Source organism: Anoplopoma fimbria, chromosome 21 (genome assembly GCF_027596085.1).
Source record: "Anoplopoma fimbria isolate UVic2021 breed Golden Eagle Sablefish chromosome 21, Afim_UVic_2022, whole genome shotgun sequence".
NCBI lineage: Eukaryota > Metazoa > Chordata > Actinopteri > Perciformes > Anoplopomatidae > Anoplopoma > Anoplopoma fimbria.
The window spans coordinates 5,756,723-5,775,108 of NC_072469.1; the positions used below are offsets into that span (position 1 = coordinate 5,756,723).

Below are 18,386 nucleotides of genomic sequence, written 5' to 3' on the forward strand. Positions count from 1 at the left end.
GCTCCTAAGTGGAGGGAATTACCCCACTCTCTGTCTCCAATCAGGAAAAAAAGAAGAGCAACACGTCGAAATGCAGAGCTTGACTCTTTTTCAACCCATTCGCTCTTTTCAGGGTCTGACTGCTCTTTCTCTCTGGTGAAACACAGGATCAGGACTGTGTGGATAAAGCCCTGAGGGTTTTGACATTTCATTTCCTGCTGTTTATTTTATTTATTTTTTTTTTTTGCTCCTCTTCTGGCCTCGGTGCTTTTTGGAGGGGGGCCCAGATGATGGGGTGGTGTTGCTCAGGCATATGCGGAGCCCTGGCTCTCCTGGCACTCCTTTGTCCCCTGCGGGAGAGGGGCTGCTGGGGGCTGAATCCCAGCTCTGGGGATCTGGAGAAGTCCCCAAACTCTGATCCAGACCCCTGGGACGCCCTGCACAGGCACAAACGCAGCTGGGTATGGAACCAGTTCTTCGTATTGGAGGAGTACACAGGAAATGAACCACTCTATGTTGGCAAGGTAAGCGATCTGTGACTGCTAATGGTTCAGTATAAGCACGGATTAACAAAAAAAAACTAATGATAAACTGATTCACACATACACTATTTCTTGCCGCTCTGGCACCAGGGTTTAGTGCACCTGTACAGTGTTACACATATCAATATCTTCCCATAATGACCTGCAAAATCTGGGACACAGCAGTGTTTTACAGAGTTGTACATATTCCCAATGCCCTGTATAAAATGTTACACAAATGAGGTATGAACACAGTGTAGGCAGGTATTCTGCATTTTTATTCCAGCCAGGCTAAAGTATGTGCTCGTATAAATGCACAGTTTTAGTTTCGAAGCCTGGTGTACGACATGATGGGGTAATTTGCATCGTAATCAGTCCCTGGAAAAAAGGTGTTACTCAAATGTGACTTTGTACAGTAGTTGTGCTGCCAAGGTACAAGCAGATGGATCAAAGTAATGCATGTTTTGGCACATAAATAAGTTTGAAACTTTCCCAGTGTCACAAATGACGCCAGTTAACTTGAGGATACAGCGACAAAGTGACTAATCGTGCATTTATGAGAAATGGTAACACTGCTTTTCTGTTAGGGATCACATTTTCTCAAGTAAAAATGAATGCCCAGAAGTGGAAGAAGTATTCAGATGCCACAAAGTAAAAATGACTTTTACTTATAATATATGTTTGGATTAATAATTACTGGTGCCTTGATGTGTAAGCAGCATTTTACTCCTATATGAGCTATTTTGAGCTGCTTCATATACTGCTGGGTTGATGAGCCTGTCATCCTTTTCTGTCAATCAGCAAATAAACTAGAGCTGTCAGATCAAAGTAGTTGGGTAAAAAGTACATTCTTTCACTCTGAAAGGTAATGATGTAGAACCATAAAGTAGCATACAATGGATGCTTAAGTACAGAAGTTAATAAAAAATATAGTAACATTCCACCACTTGAAGTCATTAATATAACTGAGTAATGGAGTAAAGTAAATGATTTCCTTTTGAAATGTAGGGAAGAAGATGTACAGTAGAGTAGGAATTTGAAAGATTCAAGTCAAATGTTCTTAAGTACAGAACCTGAATAAAAGTACTAAGTTACAGTCCACCACTGGAAGTAACTAGTTACTATAGCTGTTAAAAATGTTATGTAAAAAGTTAAATTTTTCCCTCTTAAATGTAGTTAAGAAGCTGAAATGATTTTATAAAATAAAACTGGTTAAGTAAAATGTATGTAAAAGTACCTCAAAAGGTGCTTAAATACAGAACCTCAATAGATACTAAATAATACTCCACAACTTGAAGTAACTAGTTACTAAAGCTGTTAAAGAATTGTAATGGCAAAAGTAAAAAGTACCAATTTGTCCTTCTGAAATGTTGTTTAGCTGACGTAAATGACATCATTAAATTGAAAAAGTCAAGTAGAATGTAGCTGAAATAATATACTTAGTTACTTTCCACCACTTAAAGTAACTAATAACTCAAATTGTCAAATACATGAAGAAAAAAAATGGCAATACTTTTCCATCTGAAAAGTAGAGAAGTAGAAGTATAAAGCAGAAGAATGTGTAAATAAAAGTACCTTAAAACGTACTGCTCTGTTAACTTCCGATCTAAATAACATCCATCTTATAACAACTTTTATTCATTTTCTTTTTTTTTTATCAATTGAAGTTGCCCATTGTAGCTTTGCTGGTTTACATCCCAGTGTTTGGCGTACACAAAGCTTTCAGCACCGCTCTCTAAGTGGACAGCTCCCTGCATAGGAAACGGCTCCGGCGTGTGCCGTGCGGGCCAGATGGGTCTCGGATTGGTCTCTAGATCCCTGTTATCTTGGAGAATTTTCTGGTCTTATTATTAAATTAGTTTTCATCTTTCCGCTCATCTGCAGGATAATCATTCTCATCTGCATGTATTTGCCGGGTCTGCTCTCACAAGCCCATTTCCTTGCTGCCTCTGAACTGGATTAGCGTCTCCAGCTGGAATTAGGATACATTTGACTGTCCTATTGTTCTCCTCTATTTTCCGCCGGAGGGCTGCTGGAGGAAAGCAAACCAGAACGAGTGTGTTTTGTGACACTGCCGGAGTTCAGCTAAAGGTCATTTCTTGTCCAGGCGTCCACATAATCTTAAAAACCCACTCTCGTCTGATCCGTGTGTCCCCAGATATCTACTCTATCTGACTTCTGGCGAGAGAATCTTTTTGCTTGTGAACATCTGTTGTCTGATTTAGATGCTGTTTGCCATTTGAAAGTTACAGCAGAGAGGCCAGCACATTTTGAGTGTTTCTTTTATTTTACAGATGCTTATGTCTGATTGTTTTTCTTGTGAGTAAATCCCGAAGGATGTAAACAGGCTGATTATTTATTCATAGAAGTGTAGAGATCTGCTTATCTACGTGGAATATACACATTTAAGCCTCTTTTCTAACAGCTAGCCTTTTATATTTCTATATGTATTGATTGATTATTTTTTTTTGTATATGTGTGTTTATATTGGTGTTGGCCTTAGCAGTCTGGGGCAAAGACAGCGTGTAAAAAACCAGACTAGCTACGGCTTTACATCTAACCTCATGCCCAAGCTGGATCTGACCCTTTCAGAAATATGAAAAATCGGTTTCATTTACTCCCCGCTGGCAGAGCAGACTGCCTGGGAGCTTGAGGAGCTGTCACATTATTTGTTCCCTAAGATCATAGTTGTCACATGGTGTGTGTTTGTTTGGTATCACAAGGGCACGCTGCTGCTGCTGAAGTCTGGGCGGGACACCCTGACCTCGTGACTCAGTGTGAGCGATGCGGAAGGTCCCGCCATGTCAAAAGAATGACCTTACTAGAAATCCATTTTTAATGTAGCTTCTGCAAAAAACAAAAAAATAAAAACCATGCAACCAAAGCTTCATACTCAGCTCTAAAAATGTCCAGGCAGTTATAGGCGAAAAACACCAGAGTGACATAAACAGTAATTGCTTTTGTCAGATGTGTGCGGGTATCTAATATGACAAACAAAGGGACTCTGTGTCCAAACAATGGGCACAGTTGCTGCACAATTTGCTCATTTGCTTGGCTGGAAGCAAAGGAAAATATGATACAGTTGGTAGGAAATGGGAAGTCATCACTTTGGCCCCGGCTACTCCCTTTGCATCTGCAGTCTGCTTGGCTTTAATGCATTCTGTCAGATTCTGAATTTCACAACCAAATGTCCTATTATGCCTTGGCACTCTGCCTCGGGTAAGTGTACTGGCCTGGAATCAGCTGCAGTCACATCAAGCCATTGGAAACATACATTAAAAGAAAACAAACTGCACAGCCTGCCGCTGCAAATTGGCCACGCACATATTTAAACAAGCGAAAAACGCCGCAGCGACTCATCCACTTAACAAACACTTACTTGTAAACATGATGTGATTAACATTTTCTGCCGGGTGTTCATGTGATTAAATATTTGCAAGTGTTGAAACGCACCAATCTGTAGCTTCTGCCCAATAAGCAATGTTAGCAGGCGAGCAATTATTGTAACACATGATTGGATCTTTGTTTTGTTAATGCACCGACTCTCCTCGCTTTGCACTTTGGAGTAGCCTCTCTTCTATTCAATAACTTTTGTGATTAGGACTTTTTTTTTTCATGGATCAGTTTCAATTCAAGTGACTGGAGAGATTAGCTGTCTTTGAGGTACAAGCACACAGACACAGCCCTTGTGCTGAATCTCACTTTATTTATAGAGATGTCTTCAGAGTTGGCAGTCCGGCTAACCTTTAGAGTAATGGTTGGACTTATATCACCTGCAGAAAAGGAAATTTCCTCACACAGGAAACAGGAAATGTTCCTTTTACTCTTTGCATCAAGTGCCACTGTGTGATCATATTTATTGCAACAACAATTACCCATGTTTATGAGCGTGCATTTTGAGTAATGTCTGACCTGGCAGCATGAGCCCCGGTGTCGTGCATGACAGTAATTCAGTTTAATAATCAAACAATTTGCATCACGAGCATCAGGGATAATCCCGCAGATAATTAGAATGGAGCCAACATAGCATGTTACTATGCGAGCTGCTTCATTAGCATTCTATGAGACGCTCACTGTCAAATGGGTTAGAATCATAGAGCACAGGGCGCCGCTGCAAAGGTCAGTCTCAGTAGCGTCTACTCACACTCGGCTGGTGCCGCAAACACGTCGGTGCAGCTGGGGAGCGGCGAGAGCAGCATGTTGAGCCGAGAGGAGGAGGGTGATTCGAGCTGACAGAGGGGGACATCATACGCACGGCACCCAGAGACAAGAGCTCACAGAGGGGGGAGCTCATGAGACATCCTGGGGGCCTCTGGGAGGGTGGGAAAGCCTCCATCAGAGCCAGGGAATCAAAGTGGATGAAAACAGCAGTGTAAACTAGACTAGGGGGTTGTTATCAGCGGGGTAGGGGAAAGGACAGGGGAGGAACATTGTTTACACTTTCTCTCACATATAGGGGCCAAGACTTGAGTCAACATCGGCAGAGCAATTTTTTAGATGTGCAGCAAAGAGGTCAGGACAAAGTCAAGACAGTGTGGTGTAAACTGAGGCTGATCAAGGCTTAAACGCTCAATAAACTGTTCATATTTAATCTAAATAAAATATGATTAACTAGAATTGCAAAGGAGTTTACTGCGGTCAAAATATCAAATTCAGCTAACAGCTCTGAATTTAAGATCTGCACCAGTGTGTGTAAATATTTCTTCCAACTCATGTGGCTGACAATTTCAAGAACCTAGAATTACTGTATTTGAGATAAAAAAAAAAACTATTATTACAACACATCCACGGGTTCATCCTGAACACCATTGGAAACATTCCTCTTTGCACTTAAGCAGTTATATTTGTGGCATAAACCCCACCAAACCAGATACGAGGACCAAATCCAGCCAGTTTAACACTTTAACCACCCAAATGATGCAAAATACGGTATTCACATTATACAATATTTCATGTCAGGTGTCTGCAGTGATGTGATTGTATTATGTGTGTCAGATCCAAGGTCTGTTTTTGCAAAATACTGACATAGTTAAAGCAAAAAAAGGAAAATCAATACCACTCTCATGTCTGTCTGTGAAGTTTGATGCTACAGCCAGTAGCCAGTTAGCTTAGCTTAACATATAGACTAGAGACAGGGGGAAACCGCTAGCCTGGGTCTTTCTTAAGGAGCAAGCACCTCTAAAGCTCACCAAAGCTTTTTTCCTTTTTTAGAATTATTGATTGCACAGGCTAAACTGTCTTACAAAGATTGTCATTTGCATGGATAGCCAGCAGAAACGGTATTGTTTAGGTGCATCTTGTTTTGGCAAATGGAGTTGCTGAATCTAGCTGTTTCCCATCATTGTGATAAGTTATGTTAGATATGACCAGACTAATTTATCATTTTTTACTCATGACAAAGCTGCAGATTGTTTGAGATGCACTTATTGCAATATCTAGGCCGATCCAATTTTGTAAAAATCTGACCTGTCAATTTTTCTTTTTTTCAGATTTTCTTTTTCTGTATAATTGAGAGCATACACAAACATTTTCTTTCATGGAGAATTGAAATCCAATTATATGGTCATAATAGAACTATTAAATGAACCAAAACTGCAAAAAACTTGTTTTTATGGTTGTTCCTCTGGGATTTATTTTGGACTTGCTGGATTTACAAATCCCAAGCTTTATGTCTTCCTCACTCACGCTGATGAAATTTCACACCGACAACATGATGCATGTGTGGCAACATGCGTAAAATCAACATGCAACAGGCAAAAAATTGTATAAATGAGACTGATTGACCGTTCACTGGTAATGGCCGATCAGTTGATCATTGGCCGGTTTCGACCTTTGGCTGATCAATTACTGCATCTCTATTTTAAAGGCAGTCTAAATTTAGCCATGCAAGAGACTGATAAGACCTCCAGTCAGGTGGATGTTAGCTGGAGCTTTTAGACATACATACATGATTACCAAACTGTATTGTAGGAATAACAATGGTGACAGTGGGTCTGCCATAACACCTGCAACAATTGTCAAAGGAGAACGAGAGAGATGTCATTCTAGCACAGTTTGTACACACCTACGCAGTACTGAGTGGTTCGGCTGGAGGTCTGCAGACCCCTTCAGCTGCTTTGACCCATAAACTCTTAAGGCAAATTTGGCCAAGTGGGTAGCTTGAACACTCTAAATTTGATAAATCTGTCGAATAAAAGTGCTGTTCTCCAGACACAGTGCATAAATAAACTACAGCCAAGAATTTTCTCGTTTATTTACAACATGTCTACTAAAAAAGACCTGTCCAAGTGAAAGCAGGCAAGCGACAAAGGCATCCCAGACAATTTGAAAAAGGGGTGTTGGTCTTGAACAGTGATTTACATCTCATATGTTTGCACGCAGTTTGTCTTTTTAGCAAACCTGAGTTGTTATTTAGAGCCTGGATTTACTCACTCTCCACTTGTCTCACCTCCTGGCTTCGATTCTTCAAATTTATAGTGGTCTGTTTATGGCCCTGTAAAAACAAATGTCCATCATTGTGGCATTTGGTGGATGTACTGTATAAGATAAATACTCTCTCTTGTAGCCGGGTAATACTGTAACTTAATTAAATATAGAGGAATATTGTGGTCGAGAGGGAGAGCTGAGATGGTCTGGAGTTGTTTTTTCTTTCATGTTTTCTGTCTGAATCCTTTTTTATGTTTTTTTTGTCTGAGTATGGGGAAGTTTCCTAAAGTGCTGATCTATTGGATTTTCAAATCCCCAACAGGTCTGACCTTGAATAATTCAAGAGAGGTCCTCCGCCTGGGCTGAGAGTATAGACATACTATGAATACACAAAAGTTTAGTTTTTAGATCTCTCCATTTTTGCTCTACAAAATGGATAACAGGTGGCCCGGAGACCATTGTGTTTGGTATATTGGGGGTATCAAGCATTCTTCTCCATTTCAATGAATAATGTAGGCATGGCAGGGCTTAACAGCAGCTCATGTATAACAAAGAAGCCAGTTAAATGTCTGCTACTTGTTCCTCCTAGAAGGTTTTATGGTTTAAATAAGAGGTTGGAAGACCATTCACCTTTGGCGATAATGTATTTAGTATTAATTGGAGAACATAAGAAAATACATGATTTTAGAGGCACAAGACAAAGATGTTAGTCAGGCGCCTGTAGACGCTACTCAACTTCTTTCCTTAAAGACATTATTGAGGGGCGTTCATTTCTCATGCTCTGGCTAATTACATATCTGTAATGTATCTGAAATTGGTTTTCATTGAGCCTGATACACCATCAGAGAGAATCACAAATGTTTCCTTAAAGTACAATTTCAGCAATATTGAGTTTCCTCATCTCTCTATTATTTCTCCCTCAAAGATTCAAGCCTGTTTTTAGATTGATTCATTCTGGATTACCCTCTGTTGCTTATGGGACCCCAGGTTAAAGCCTATCAAATCTCCATTGAGTCTTACAAACATTGAAGCTCCATAGTAATCAGATTGTTCTCCACTTTCAGCCGTAGTCCTATTCCAGAAACATCCATCTAAGTTGGAAAATTGGTCTCATTTTTCATGTTAAGGGAAGAAGAATCATTTGATTAACAAAGGTTGATTTGAGAAGTTCAAACCCATTTACTTGCTAAAGTATAACCTTATCTTTGTATCTTGGATTTGTTGCATGTGATGCTTTGTTCAAAAGTACCACTGAAGCAACACTAATGTTTCCCATGGAGGGGTACTTGTGGCCGAGGGGTTAGCGGGAAGATTGCTAATTGGAAAATCTGGGCAGAAATTATGAATTGGTATGACATATAGTTTATAATATTACGTATTTGTGATTAGGAATTAAATAAACACAAGTAAACATATGAGTTGGTGTACGGCTGATCTTTAGTATATTTATTGTCACAACAACCAATTAACTCCCCAGTAAACTCTAACCTGAGTCAGTTACACGTCTACACAATTTAAGGCCACATAATGAGATTGAAAGCTAGCAAGTGAGCATTGAAGATGAAATTAATAAAAGTAATGGATAAATGGTCAAACTGCTAGTAGCTCTGTAATTGCTTTAATGATGCTGGTCAAATTATAGGTGGTTGTCAAAGATAATACCAAGGTTTCTATAAGAGTAAGTAATGTTAGATGGGAGGAAATACTATTCAGTAGAAAGTTTGATGCCATCCAGTTAGTGATTTGTGCAATGCACATGTGGAGGTTGCTTAATTGATGGTTTCATTAGTGTAAAAGGAAAGATATGATTGTTTATAGTTTGTATAGAGATGGTAACTGTGTGTTTTTTAATAATATGACCCAGTAGTAGTATGCTAATAGAAAATAGCAAGGGCCCAATACATGATCTCTGTGGAACTCCACATTTTAGTGCTATTAAAGCTGATTTATCATTCTCAATTTCCACACGGAAAGACCTTCCTGAAAGATCAAATCTGAGATTACCATCCAATGTTTAGGATTACCAATTAAAATGCTATAATAAAAAATAAATAAGCTACAGGAGTAATCTGGTGTGTCGATTGACTCAATTGCTAAGGAAAGATAATTTAAAACAAAGAGGGTGGTTTCTGTGCCAAAACCTGCCCTGAAACCCAACTGAAATTTCTCAAAGAGACCATTACTGTCACAGTAACTTTGAGAATATGTTGTACTTTCAACAGATGTTACTCACTTTCTTGCTGTCGCTGCCATTTTAACATTCAACATTGTGTTTTGCTGATACAAACTGAGCATAGTGTGCAGTTGAGATATTATGAATTGTCCATTTGACCGTGCTATCAGTAAAACAGTTAAAAAAGGCTCACCTGACAAGAGGTTAACGTCACGTTGCCGTAGTGGTATTGTGTGTCGTTGTATCGGAGTAGTTTCACGAGTACGACCACATGAGCACAGTTATGGACCAGATAACTGATATTGGTATTGGTGAATCCCCAATCAGCATGCAAACATAACCAAACACAAAGCTAAACGGAGGCTGATAGGAATATCATTAGTTTTGCAGGTAGGTAATAAATCAAGTATCGGACAAATTGCTTTTTTTGATCTAATGATGGCGCAAGATAAGATAAGATAAGATAAGATAATCCTTTATTAGTCCCGCAGCGGGGAAATTTGCAGACTTACAACAGCGCAGAGTAAAGTGCACACAAGAGACATAGCAGAAGAAGACAAGCTAAAAATAAAAATAAATATCCAGTTTAATATTAATTAAATGTTTCGAAGCAGGGTACCGGAGATCATTTGAAAGAGCTTTGTAGGTACAAAAACACAGCACTACCTTATCTCCCTCTGACAATACTTAATTGCCATAACAACTGGTTGTTTGTTTGACTTATATCCATGGTAGACATTGTCAATAATAATTTGCATGTGCTCTATTTGCATACAATAGTGCACTGAGGTTTGATTCTGACCTATGACAGTTTTATGGGAAATGGTAGGAGAATAAATACATAAACGAGTTATCAGACTTTCTCGCCTTAACTTGATTACTTTCAGTAATCTGCTTGTGTGTGTGTGTGTGTGTGTGTGTGTGTGTGTGCAAATGTTTGCGTGTTCAAATTCCAGCTCTTCTAAAGTAACCTGAAGCCTCCTCTCCTCCCCCATCCCTTACTCACCCACACACACACACACTCTCCATACAACCCAACCCTCCTCTACACATTTACCATCCAGTGGATGTCTGTTAAAACGGGGGATGCATTGGCCACCTCTCTCTGTAATTAAATTCAGTCATAATGAATCATAGCCCCTAATCCTAAAACTGGCTATATTTCCACAGGGAGCAGAAATGACCTACATGTACTGGAAAAGCTCTTAGTATAGCTTTTTTTACGACAGCTTTCTTACTTGGCATTTGCTCTGAAAGCATGGCAAACACACAAGCTTCACTTTGAGCTGTGTTGAAAGTAAATGCGGCATGCTTATTTCCATATCAGTGCTGTTCATTTATATATAAATATACATATCACACAAGGTGTCGTTAAGATAATCAGGTAGCAGCTTCAAAAGATTCATAGGCTGCCATGTCACAGTTCGCAAATATTTCTTAATAATGTGGTCAAATCTTTTACTTTTTCTTCCTCCTTATTATGTTCTGGTTCGAGCTAATGTTTTGTGACTTGAAAAGCAATAGGATGTGCAGCAGCTCATTGCTCTGTGGAGAAAGAATCCATGCATAGTAACACCAGGCAATTAGGGTATTGTATGGGCCAGTCATCGGACTAATGTTGGTGATTCACAATGGTGCCTCTGTACCTTTTGCTCTTGGAGGTGTATTTTATCATTTGCAGACCATGTTGGTAGCAGCCCAAGATGCTGTCACCGGTTCATTGTGGTAAAAAATACACTTGGCAGCAGGAGAACACAGAGATAATGCCTACTTTGTTTTTCCGTTTTGAATGGCCACGGATAGAGAAAATAATAGTGCACTTGGATGCATTAATCAAGATTTCTATCTTTCATTCGCATGTTTGAACCATTGTGTTGAATATATTACGGTCTTGTTTTTTTTCATTTAATTGCATATAGTCACTAATTGCATTGTAGAATGTGAAAAAAAATATTCCAGCTTTTATTCTTGCCTAATAATGGGCCTTAACTATCAATCATGTGGTGATAGAAAAGCCTTTCCAGTACCACATGGAACTGGAAATTGCTTTCCAGACTTGAAAGCATATATATAAATACACTTCATATATGTGTGTGTAAAGCCCCATTTACACCTGGTGTTAATATGTGATCTGTATCTGGATGGCTGTTGTTTTGGACATTTCACTCAAGCCTACAAATATCGACCTCATAGCGCCAAGCGGCAACCCGCTGTGCTGAGAAATGAATGCCAAAAAAGCCAAAAAGCTGCAGCTCCTCCAACAGCTCCAAAAGCAAGTCAATCATTACAGACCCTCGTGTTAAAAAGCCCAACGTTACAGCAGTAATACATTAACAGCCTCTTAAGAAAATGGTTTTGGCCTCTCTTTAAGGTTTAAGCTTAGGCATACTTGAAGGCGTGGCCACTTTGATTGACAGTGTTTCTGGGCCCTCCTCAGTTTTGCCCATTTTTCCGTTAGCCGGGAATTAGGCATTTGTGTCATCAGTGCCAAATGGCACGATGGCTGGATCCACCAACTTTGAGCTTCACAACGGCTCTTCAGAAACCTGTGGGTGACGTCACAGAGACAACTTCCAAATTAGACATAGTCTATGTGTGGCACCAGAAGAAAGGTTAGGGGATCTCAAAAGTCACAAGGATTTATTGTCTAGGAGTCTGAACGACTGAACCAAATTTGTGCCAATCCACCCAAGAGTTGAGACTTTTCCGTCTGAAGCAAAGTGGTGTACAGACAGTCTCTGATCACAAAACCAAAAGGTATTTCATTCAAGGCCTGAGCTTAATGACCAAATTATCTAGTAAATAATCAGAATGCAAAAAGTGGCCTTTGCTGCTCACTCTCCTCATTTGAGGTACAAACACGCCTGTAAAAGAATAATTGCCCTGATCAGTAATCTGTTGCTTCAATGAACAAAACTAACCCCTCATTAGTGACTCCGCATGACTGAATTTGGAAAAAATGTGATCCAGTCTGGATCAGACTGTCAGAGCCTCAGGGCTGGTTCATGGAATTCAGAACCACAATAACTGCGTTGGAAAGAGCTGGTGGCTGAATCGATTCTGTTTCTTTTCATTCTCTTACCCAGAAGCATTCATTCAATTCCAGGGATAAGTGAATCTTAGGTGGTGCAGAAAATGTTGTGTTGTGTAGTAAATATTTGTTCTTCCTCATACTCGACTGTAGTTTTATTGTATGCCCATGACAAACCAAGGACATATTATTTAATATAGCCAACAAACTGTGATCCCTTTCTTCTTATCTTTTTCTTATTCTTCCTTCTTTATGTAATTGGTTCCGTAAAAACGTGTAAAAGTGACTACTTTTATAACAATTTCCACAAACTAGATTATATTGAACTTCCAGCCTTAGGACCTTAGCCTTAAGCTGATGGTTGGTTAAAAGTAAACTAAAGATGCAAGACAAATTATTTCACCTTCATTCAGACCAATTTTATTCCATTTCAGTCCATTTTTGTCCTTCCAGTAGATATCACTTTGACACAGCCTGAAGTCAGTTAAATTTAGTGGCTCCAGAGAGGTTTGAGGGATTTTTGTGAAGATTTCCTGTTCTTGGAACCAAGCCCATTCATTTTCTATGGAGGAGATGAGTTCATAGTCTGACAGTGTTAAATTATGCCGAGGGGCTAAGGCTATGCAAAGACTATGTGATGATTCAGAGATGGATTAGGCTATGATCTAAAGTTATTGAATTTGGCTCCAGATATCCCTCACAATGAAGAATGGAGGCAGGAGAGTGATTTGCTCTTTTTCTCCGTGCAATACTAAATATATTCACTACTGGAGGGATTGTGTACACATCAAAAGTCTTCCTTCCCAAAGGCCCTCTCATGTTGAGGTTTAATAAGGTATTTTATTGTTTGAAGTAGTACTGCTTGTTTGAGTTGTTTATAATCCCTAGTCAGTAGTGTAAAAGAGACGGCATTATCCTCGTGTTTTCTTTTCTTTCTCACCAACACAGCGTCTTTGGTCACATTATATAATCCAGGTGGGCTTTTTTATTCTCTCCCCACAGAATTAAAGGAAGGCTTGAATAACAGAGCTCAGGATTTGTATTTTATACTTTAATGCCAGTGGTGGGCGATGGACATGTTGTGGTATGTACACAGAGAATGGAAGGGAAATGGAAAGCTGGGGTAAAGTAAACATGCTTTTTTTTTTTTACTGTAACTGACTTGTGTAGGTTCAGGAAAATATCAAGTGATAATCAAGTAAAGAAGCTCACGTAACACGGCTGCAGTCTTCGATTGTCTAATGGTGGATTTTGTATTAGACACACTGGATTTGGTAAGTGGTCAGTTGCTCTTAGCTTCATGGTCTTTCATTCTTGCAAATCTTGTGATTTCAAGAAACATAAATTCAAAAAATGTCGGCAATTTCTGAGTTAAATTCTTTTTCCAAATCCATGCAACTGGAAGAATGCTGGCCACCTACACCAATCACTACCGGGTCAACAAATAAGTAGACAAATTCAGAACCCACTTTTACAAATCACATCAACGTCCTTGTAACTTCGGTGAGGAATCTTGTCTTCTCAGGCAGTTATTTGTTTTACAATACTGTAGTACTCCTTTCGAGGTCTTCGGAAATATGAAAGATATTTTTTCTCGATTCCATTCAGGAGGTTCAGTGGTTGAAGTACTGGATTATTGTGGACCTCTATGTTGTATAGGTCAATGAATTTTATCAAAAAGTGTTTTGTTCACATTGGATGCCAGTGGTGGGCGATGGACAATATGATATTGTAACATTTTCATAATTGGTTCATATTTAAGTCAATTTTCAGGTAAAAGTATCAAGCAGTTTTTAATTAGCTGATTTTCTTTGTTTTGCATGATGGTTAACTAAATACTTTTGGTGTTAGTTTAGCAAGGCAAGCTTTTTTATTAAATCAGCTTGGTCTTGAAGAATTGTAATTAGCATTTTCTACAATTTTTGGGGGATTGAAATAAATGAATTAATCATACGCTTGATCAATAATAAATAAATAACTTAATTGTAGCCCTAAGATTATTACAGTAACAGTGGTGATAGACAATCCACAGCTTATATACACAAAAATATAGTAGAAGTACTCTTCTCAGTCTCTGAATATTCTCAGGCTTCTGCGAATAGCCAGACAGGTCAGAGGGGTGATTCCCACAAGACCATCTGACATGAACATTGGTATAGATGCAAGCACAGTTTGACTTCTTTGAGTCAAAGTCCAGCAGAGCAATGTGTCAAATACTTAAAGTAGGCTGAGGACATATATTATACTTTACTGTGCTATGCAGCTGGAAATTGACAGAAAATAGATGTAGCATAAATGTTTTTTTCAGCCTCTCAAGTAGGAAGATTCCCTGCTTTTCATATATCATAAACTGATTGGGTTTTAGACTGTTGGTTGTGCAAAACAAGACATTTGAAGACTTGCCTTGGACATTTTTCATCATTGTCTTACATGTTTTAGTGTAAAGGCGCTGACGATTAATTGAATTAAGAATTGACAGATTTATCTATAATAATAATAATACGTGTTAGTTGCAGCCTTCCAAATGTTTTTTTTTCATCAAAAATAAAATCCAAAAGCCAAAATGAAAATAAATCTTCACAGAGTTGAATAGTTGTTTCTTGAAAGACGTTGTCCTTGAAACAATTTTTATTTGTGTCAGAAAAAAATCCAATTATATGCACACAAAGACCTTTAGCAGTCAAAGTGAAAGTATTTAAAATGAGAGAACAAAAGTGGCGTTGTCTTTATTAACTGATCTACTTTATTTGTAAACTGTGGAAAAGATTGACTTGATTTTCAGCATTTGTCACACCTCTAAGTGTCACATTTGCAGTAGTTATTTAAGAGACTGGCATCAACACACACTGATATAGTTCAGTGTGGACATGCGACAGCCGATGTTGACTGCGTGCTACAGTAGGCTTTCATTATAATTAGCTGTGGACTGTACTGCAGATGGGTAAATGCTTTCTGGGGTCATTCACCTCTGTTTTATCTTCCTATAGACGATCAACTGTACTTTACATGACATTACATTACATTACATTACAGTCATTTAGCAGACGCTTTTATCCAAAGCGACTTACAATAAGTGTATTCAACATAGGTATTCAAGAGAACTACTAGTCACCAGAAGTCATAAGTGCATCTCCTTTCTTAAACAAGCATCTAAAAGCATAAACCAGAGCAAAAGTATAGTGCAGAAGCAAATTACTACGAAAACAATAATTGCAACAGACTAATACGAATACATTAGGTGCTATGCACATGACATTCCATCAATTCAAGTACATCATATAAAGCTGTCTGCTTACCAGCTCCTGGAGAAAACATTGAGTACACTGGCCATATGCAGATATGTACATCGTTATTCTTATGATTTTTACTATCCTTTCTGAGACACGCACTTAAAACACGCTGACGTTATTACACATATTTTTTCCTCACCACACATAATAGATTTTAAGTTTCTGAATTGAATTACATCTAAAACCTCCATGGATATTAAGAGTAACAGGATTTAATGCAAAAATACCACCCGTAAAAAAATTCTGATGTGGATTTAATTGAAAGATTCCATTTTTTTTCAAGGTTTAAAACATTGTCAGGATGCTTTGATACAGGCAGCAATAAAATCAATAGACCAGAGTGAACCCACAAGATATGTTGAGTTTGGTCTCAAAACACTTCAACTCTTGCACTTACTGTAGAGATGTATTTACAGTTTCAGGACTGCTCTCTCCACCTACACATACAATCCATACAAGCTGCCTCTGGTATTTTGTCTGTGCATCTTGGGAAATGTAGGCACTCATTTAGTGAAGTAGAAGATGACAAACTGAGTAAATGGGGGGAAAAAGTTGTTAAACAGCACATGCACTGATCATTAATAATGGCCTGTAGACATAGAGTGAGCCTTTTTATTTGACTTCTGCGTCGGCTAAATAACATTATAATAATAATAACAATTCTGAGGATCTACATTGTTCACATGGGTTTTCTGCATATAAATGAGGGTCGACGTTGAGATGCAAAAATTCTGCACTTCATGACCTGATTCATCTTTATTTTACAATTATTCATTTTATTACAGACGTATTGCGTCTGATCCACTAATGAATTATATACTGAATTCGCCCACATGGTATTCGGCGCTAAGTAATGATGTCCCTGATATCTTATTGGAAATTATTTAGTACTTATCTCATTGTGATTGAGCAATCTCCAGCCCTCTGTTTAAGTGTGTTAGGCCCAAACTAATTTCAGGGATGCACTACGATTATGTAAATTAGTACCCATAAACATTGTAATGACATCTTAATAAATTAAAAAAGAAGCTCTACCAGTTGGTTAAAATATTCATTATTGCTAAATAAAGCATGAATGATACTTAATTTTTTATGTTAATACTGACATCAACATGACACATAGTATTTTATAAACACATAGACATTGCTCTTCCCAAAAAGAGATGTTAGATTAATAAAAATGTTCGTTTTTTTATTTTGATGAAGAAAAATCCATTCAGATAGTTTTTTTTTTTTTTTTAAACTATACTATACTAAAGACTGTTTGATTAAAACTCACATTGAAACATTTTGTGGTCTGTTCGTAAAAGATAAAAAAAAAAATGTTGTGAGTGCCTAAAGGACGGAAGACATGCAAAATTTCCCTTGCTTTTATTTTTGTTGAGACCATTATTTGAACTTATTTCAGACAAATGATGAAGTGAAAAGTATTTGCAAGTTGCCAAGTCATGCAGTTCTGGTTTGGTTTAGTATTACGGAGCATGAGGAGTTGACATCCCTGCGTTGGCCAAACTTTTGCTGACTGTTTGTCTCTTGGCCTCGGGTCTCTTTGGCAGACTGTGGTACAAACAGCAGAGATGTCATACTGACTCTTGTGCTGTCTGGGGTACTTAAGGCAGCAACATGGCGACCGGTACAACACATTGGTTTTACCACAAATGGCTGCCAAATACAAAGTTGACTTGATCTTGACAGTGAGATTCCCAAATGTCATGTGAGCAATAGATTGAACAGTAGCCCTTAATACCACATTATTCAGTGATGGGTGGCTGCTCAAAAATTTTGTAAAACTAAGTGTAAGCTAACAAGACAAATAGTCCATAGCCATGCTAGCTGGCTGTACTAATGCCCTGGTCATTTTGGGTGGATGGAAGTGATGGGAAAGATTCCCATATTAATGACTTGACTGAGCGTTCCCATCGTTAAGATGAGAGTCAATGGTTTGGTTAAAATACTGTGCACTGACAGCCCTGTACCACTTAGATTAGGGTTGAATTGTGTTGAACAACGGCTTGGGCTGGTGTGAGGCGTCCATATTTGTTGTGATTTTGGGGGGTATTTAAGCATCAGTAAGGTTCAGGTTGGATACAGCAAATCTTTCAGAAAAATGCTAATTTCCCAGTCGTAATTATGACTAGATGTGATATACTAGTCCATTCAACAGTAAAAAAAACTTGTAATTAATTTTTCAGTGAAAACTTATTGTAAAGATCATGGTGACCAACCGCTAATGTTAATTCATTTTATTTTTTTTCTACTTTACTCCCTTTATACTTTCCCCATCTGCTTCCTGGCTGGCTACCTGAGGCTGGTGCTGTGGCACGTTAAAATAATGACCGGAAAAAGAGAGTCACTTTCTCCCAATGAAAAATGAAGGCGCACGGGGAAAACACCTGTGGTTCAGGCCACCCTCATCAAGCGGCAAATTTAGTGGCAATCCATCCAATAATAATTGATATTTCAGTCTGGAACAAGGTGGTGGACTAACTAACTGACCACCCCTAAACACAAAACACTACAATGGCTTAAAACACACAAATGTACACACAGATGCACATAAACACTCCAATGTACTTTTTAAAATCTTCCACAAACATTTGTAAAACTTGTTTCTTGGTGCAATGCCAAAACTGAAATAGCATTAAAGTTCTGGATTGCAAACGGCACTCCTGATTTGCATATGTCTAAGTAAATACAGACATAAGTGTTTGTGCCTGTCCCTCAGCTGATGTGACTGAATGCTATATTGCTCTTTTAACACACCAGTTTCTGTCTTATTGGCCCAGAAAGTGTAGAGGCTTCACAGGCTCATCAGAAAACCTCTTCACGCTTTAGCTATGACTTTTACTAAAGGCCACTTTCAATAAATGTCAGCCTGCAAACATTGGTAAACAGTTTTAGCTCTGATCAAATTCCAGAGGGGCGGTATACATGGTGAGGTTGCCATGCCTGTATGATTACAAGGG

At 38.5% G+C, this 18,386-nt stretch overlaps 1 protein-coding gene across 2 annotated transcripts in view; it reads left to right on the top strand.

Moving 5' to 3' along the window:
* Nucleotides 1-266: 266 nt before the first annotated feature.
* Nucleotides 267-18,386, top strand: part of LOC129110573 (cadherin-7-like) — an 81,762-nt gene continuing 63,642 nt past the window's right edge. For both annotated transcript variants that reach the window (XM_054622675.1, XM_054622676.1), the window contains exon 1: nucleotides 267-503. In XM_054622675.1, the coding sequence (XP_054478650.1) occupies nucleotides 267-503 (237 nt within the window). The remainder of the gene's footprint in view (nucleotides 504-18,386) is intronic.